This window comes from Anas acuta, chromosome 11, assembly GCF_963932015.1.
Source record: "Anas acuta chromosome 11, bAnaAcu1.1, whole genome shotgun sequence".
Taxonomy (NCBI): Eukaryota; Metazoa; Chordata; class Aves; order Anseriformes; family Anatidae; genus Anas; species Anas acuta.
In genome coordinates, this window is record NC_088989.1 from 17,196,164 (window position 1) to 17,202,163 (window position 6,000).

Consider the following 6,000-nt stretch of genomic DNA (forward strand, 5'->3'; position numbering starts at 1 on the left):
TGGGCTTGCAACAGAGTCTCTAGTCTCCTACTCCATTCTGTAGTCTCTCCAAATTTTTTTCCACTAGGCATTGCATTAAACACTGTCATCCATTTATGCCTGCTTGACTGTCATAAACTAGTAAAAAATCAAAATAATCCAATACTTGTGCCTCTGCTTTCTGCATAGGAACGAGACTGAGACAAATTGTTTCTGTACATTTTTGCTCCCATTCCAGTAACGCCATGTAGCAAAGGGCTTTAAGTGAGAGCCTTAGCTTGTGTGTTCAAGTCTCAGGATGTGCCGTGCTGTTTATCAACAGCCATTCCTATCATTAGTAAATTTTCTTATTTGAGTGGAGTGGGCTGTTCTGTGACTTTGCTCAATATCAGTAGTGGTTTTTGATAACACCTTTAGTATATGAGACTTACTTCTTTTCTAGGTCATTGGGAGATGAACTTAGTTGTTCATTTTAGCTGTGATACCTAGAGAGAAGTGTTTAGAGTGGCCTTAAAATAAAAACAAAGTTTAGGAACATTTTTTTTTTTTTTGACTGCTTCACATCTTTTGTTCTTTAAACAGCGCATCCAAGTTATGATTCAGCCAAGTGAAGACATCAGTCATCCTGAAAATGGGCCGGACCAGGCACAACAGAGCAACTCTGCAAACAAAGAAGCCTACATCTAAACGTCTATATTGCAAAAGTAACCATACTACTCCAGGAGAAAAAAAAAAAAAAAAAAAAAAAAAAAAAGGTTGAATATGACCACAAATTTATGTCTGAGAATATAATTACCTACCTCTAGTGGCAAAAAAAAAAAAAAAAGGAAGAAAAAAAAAAGAAAAAAAGAAAAAAAAGAAAAAAGGTCATCTCCACTATAAGGGAATCGCCATGGGTATGATCCAACCATTGCGCAAGCTCAGATGTTGACAGTATTTTGTGTTCACTGGCAATCCACGGACTGTTAATGTTTTTATCCTTTCACAATAATAGTTGCATATCTTGGAATTTGTAAATTGATGTGCAAGACCTTTTTAATCTACCTTTTAGCACGACTATTTGAGGTTTTGTGCTACTGATTTTTAGTAGTTTATCAATATTTCTTACCGCTGAATCCCAAGACTGTTATTTCTGACTTTGCAGGAGTAAAATTAAGTTTGGAATTGTTTTGTACAAAGAACGAAGTATTTTGTAACCAAGTGATTTCCAATGAAAAAGTCTGCCCTTAAAATTTGTTCTGGTCAAGGCCATTTGAGGGGGAAGAGACTTCTTTCAATTAACTTAGCCACAGTAGATGCAGCCTTTACAAACATTCCTACTACAAATCAAGTTTTATGGCAATTTGTAGTAATACAGCATAGAATGGCTGTAAACACTACCTGTGCTTAGCCTTTCAGGATAACTTTCACATAAGATTGTGAATTTCTTTTGAAAATATATACTGTGTCTTATAAAAAGAACCTATCTCTGTGAATCAATACTATATGAATTACAGATGTTAGAGGCCAAAAATGTGACTTCTAACTTTTTTAGCAAAATGAGAAGTAATATCCAGTTCTTAAGAGCTCTTTGAATATTCCCAGAAAAAAAATAATAAATAAATAAATAAAAAGGCAAAGTATTTGCAATTCAAGCTCAGAGTACTTGAGCTTTTATTATGCTGTTATTATTACACTATTATTGCATCGCCACCAAAATAGAAGCCAAAACAATGGCTTAAAGATTGAAGCTCATACTTGTAATTCTAATTTAGGGTTTAATTTCACAACTGTCCTTTTTAATCTATTACAGGACTTGAACAGTTTGAAATAAGCAAATTATAAAATATGGATCATTAGCACTTTGAAAACAGTCTTATTTTTATTTACATATTATTTGTGGTGATGAAGGCAGGAGGGAAAACTATTTCAATAATATAAAAATTTCTACTCTGGGCTCCATCTGCATTTGCCACATAGCTAGAAACCCCGTTCAGCTAATGGAAGTTTTGCCCTGTGTGGAAAATGCAGTTAGTCCCGTATGGCATTTCTTGTTTGGCAGCTATATGACAGACACAAAGGACTACGGAAAATGCAGTATTTGATGTTTGATTGTAAATGACTGTGACAGAACTGTGCAATGAAACATGCTTTTCAGCAAATTTTTGTGCAACGTACAATGTTAGATAGCACAATTTATGTAGAACTACTACGTGAAAAACATGTTAACTGTGAATGTTGGGTTTTTCGTTGTTTTTGTCTGAAGGTGACAAACATGTTCTTGCAATAAGGTATTATTCTCAGAATGTCAAGCACATTATTGTAGAAATAATATATATAATACACTTGTATTTCAAACTACATCATAAAATCTCAGAGTATGTTTGGTAGATTCTAAACTGTTTCATACATAGATCAATTGTAAAATACTATGAGATCTAAGCTGCATCCTAAGTGTCTATAGATGAAATGCAGAAGTCCTGTAAGTCTTTGGGATTTAGAGAAAAAACGTACATCCTACACACCCATTATACATGATACATGCACATTATAATTGTGAATTTCATTAGACTAAGGATAAAAATTCCAACTTTATTGTTTAATGTAATCAAGTCCCATGTTGTTCTAAGAAAAATGCAGTATTTAATGTTTGATTGTAAACAATTATGACAGATGTTTGACAGACCTGCTCTTTAGCAAAAAGCTGTACAAACTTATCATATAGCACAAAATAGTGTTGTAGAACTACTGTGTGTAAACTGTGAATAGCTGTATCTTTTTTGTAGTACTTGCCCTGAAAGAAAAGATTATTGTATGATCATATATGCTTTTTGCAATAAGGAATTATCTGAACACCAAGCAAATCTATCTCTATATAAAAATATATATGTAATATATACATATTCAAAAATATATACAGAGCCTGTTTAAAAGAGTACAGTATTATTTAGTAAATTGCAACCTGTTCTATGGACCAAATGTAAAATATTTATAAATTAAGATGCATTTTAAATGTCTATAAATGGTGTCATAATTAAAGCACGATTGTTATGTAAGTTTCCAAGAGTTTAGAGGAAAAAGAATAAAGGTTATATTATACATTAAATTCAGAATTATGCAGTCTTTCATTGGACAAAACCCACGTGTGTTAAATTACTTTCTGTGAAGCAAGTTCTAAATGTTTTGGGTATCATTTTTAAATATCAAGAGCTGTATTATATTTGTGATGTGTACAATTGATCTATAATGCTATTACTATAACTCAGTAGGTATGTGCACAAATTATAAGCTTACTGTATAAGGTGACTGTTCTTGATGCATGGTCTGCAGCAGAAGAGCAAGCTGCATCATGTTGATTTCAGAGTTGCATCTCTGCCTCTCCCATACTCAGTGTTGGTTCTAACTGAAGAGAGATGGTCAGTAAGTTCTTACTCTACAATTTAAAAAATAAAAATAATAATATATATATATTATTTTACCAATTCAAACAGCAGCTAAAAAAAATCACATTAAAAAAAAGAATTTAATTTCTGAAACTTAATCAGTTTTGCCTCGTAGTCTGAAAAGTCTGAGTATAGGTTTAATTTTGTTAAATTCCCTGTGGTTGGCAGGAATTCCAGCTGGTGTTTAACCACCTGATGAATTGAGACCTAGCATCTATATCACATATATTACTCCAACAGGCAGGCAGGAGAGAAAGCAGGGCAGCTGGTGTAGACACACCTCCACACTGGAGGCACTGTTAGACAGAGAAGCATAAAAGTGGTTAAATGTCAAACGTTTTAGAGTGATGTGATCTGTGAGTGGATCCCTCTTCAGCACTCTGACCCCATACTGGTGGCAGGCAGGGCTTTGGGGCTTGCTGGGCACCTGCAAGCCCTCAAAACACTGCTGTCCCTATGGAGAGAGGGACCTTTGGGTATTTACAGCCATGCCCATGTCTGCTGGACCTTTCTGCTGGTACACGGGGGTGTGAACTGCAGCACCTGAAGTCACTGATTTCTAAGCCTCTGCTGACACCAAGATGAAGCCAATGGGCTGGGGAAAACAGTGGCATTATGCTAAACAGAGATGGAGATACTGCGACAAAAGTCATTTTTTCTCTCTATCAGTTGACATAATCAGAGACTATGTCATGCGAGTTCCACAGCAGTTTGTCTTACATCTGGGTCTAATGCAATACCTTTGCTAAAGAGCTGAATGCTCCTATGCTCTGAATTTAATTATCTAAATAGAAAATTGGACATCATGCTGGGAAAGAGTCAGAGCAATTTAGAGAACATGATTAGAGCTGAAAATGTTCCTGATAGCGTCCAAAATCATAAGCTTCAAATTCAAAATGCTGCCCTGAAAAAGGAGCACTCAAATGTGCAAGTAGAAGGGGAGGGAAGTTCCTTGCTCTGCTTTCAAAAAAAAAAAAAAAAAAGGGCTGGGGAGGGCAGAAGCATGTAGGGAAGACCACAGTTTATTATAGTTTATTATTTCTGGAAAAGGGTGAAGGAGCAACCTCAACGGTTTTGAAATAGAGATAAAAATTTAAATCATCCTTAAGGTTTATTTCATGGGCATTAAGATTTAAGGTTTATTTATGTATTGTATCGATGGCTTTCAGAGTATGTTGTAAGAAAAAAGGAGTTGCATTGGAGAGAAGGAGACGCACTGTTCAGAGCTGGGTGGTTGTCCAGATGGCAATGCAAGGGGCAAAGAATGGCTGAAGAAAAGGAACCTGGTTGAAAGATATTGCGTTAGTGCTGTGATATTTCCATGTTCTCCTGGAGGAATTTTCTCTTGCCGTGCTGCAAAAATCCCGACAGCAATTCAACAAGAAAAATGCAAATAAGGTCACTTCTTCCCTACAGGACTGCAGGATGCCCTGAGAGAAAGCCATGTCCTTGTTCGTCAGGAGTATTAGTTCAGCTACATGTGCTTTTATTCTAAAATAACACCATGTCGCTCTTGGGTTTTTTTTTTGTTTGTTTTAAGCCTGCTTATTTCTGCTCTGTTCTGCCCTGGACACAATAGCATTATTACAATTAACTATTACAATTACGCAGCTCCCACTGTTGGCTGGTTCTCCAGGGAGGAGGAGCTGGGATGGGAGCTACAGCCCAGAGGCACGGCCGTGTCCAGGTGTGCACAGTCTCACCTTAGGCTGGCCACAAGCATGCAGCAGCAGCTCCAAGCACCTTCACCTGCCTTTGGCAGCCACCACTGAAGCCAGCCAGGCACAGCAGCGGGTGGCACTCAGCCTGCCGGACAGCCACAGCTCGACCCAGCCACTCCAGGGAAGGGGCACAGTAAAGAAGCCCGGTGGATGCCTACCTACAAACAGACGGACTTGGTGAGGAGCTCAGTGTGAAAGGCTTATTGCCTATGAACTCAGCTCAGAGCTAAGCATTAACTGAAGCTGTAGCTGCTACCTAGGAGCTTGTAAGTCACCCAAGCTACCACAGCTCAACCAGTCTCACTGGTCACTCATCAGAACAAGAAGGAAGGCTCCAGGCGTGTAAGAGTCTGCGTTCTTTCTACTTTTTTCATCTTTTTTTTCCCAACTTCTCATACTACTCAGGGCCATAAATCATGGGAAGGAAAAAAAAAAAAAAAAAGCACGTACGTACACTACGCATGGCCACTTAGCCCTCTGCTGCCGTGGAAGAGATGGGCAGCAGTAATTTCTGCAGCACCTTCTGATCATCACCCATCGCTTTGCTGCTCCTTCGGGTCTTCTCCCAGCCAGCCACAGTGACTGCACAGCGGCTGTGGTGGGGCAGGTGTAATTCACATCTCCTCCAGGAAGACAAAGCAGCCCTTCAGTACAGGAATCAATAAAAAAGTGATGACAAGGATGAAAAGAGCAGCAGACAAGATTATTTTTATGACAAGTGGCACCAACTGAGTAGAAAGCTGTTTGAAATAAAGCAGATAAGAATGTCACATTTCTACCCACGTGCAACTTTTCCTTTTTTTTTTCCTAGTCTATGTCAGCCTTACTTCTTCTCTTGTTGTGAATTAAAAATAAAAATGAACGAGAGAGAGAGACCA

The 6,000-nt window shown here is 37.8% G+C and overlaps 1 protein-coding gene across 2 annotated transcripts in view; it reads left to right on the forward strand.

Annotated features, from left to right (window-relative positions):
- The window catches only part of SLC6A1 (solute carrier family 6 member 1), a 60,220-nt gene extending 57,156 nt beyond the window's left edge, over positions 1-3,064 (forward strand). For both annotated transcript variants that reach the window (XM_068694458.1, XM_068694459.1), the window contains exon 15: positions 562-3,064. In XM_068694458.1, the coding sequence (XP_068550559.1) occupies positions 562-666 (105 nt within the window). In that variant the 3' untranslated portion in view covers positions 667-3,064. The remainder of the gene's footprint in view (positions 1-561) is intronic.
- Positions 3,065-6,000: the final 2,936 nt, after the last annotated feature.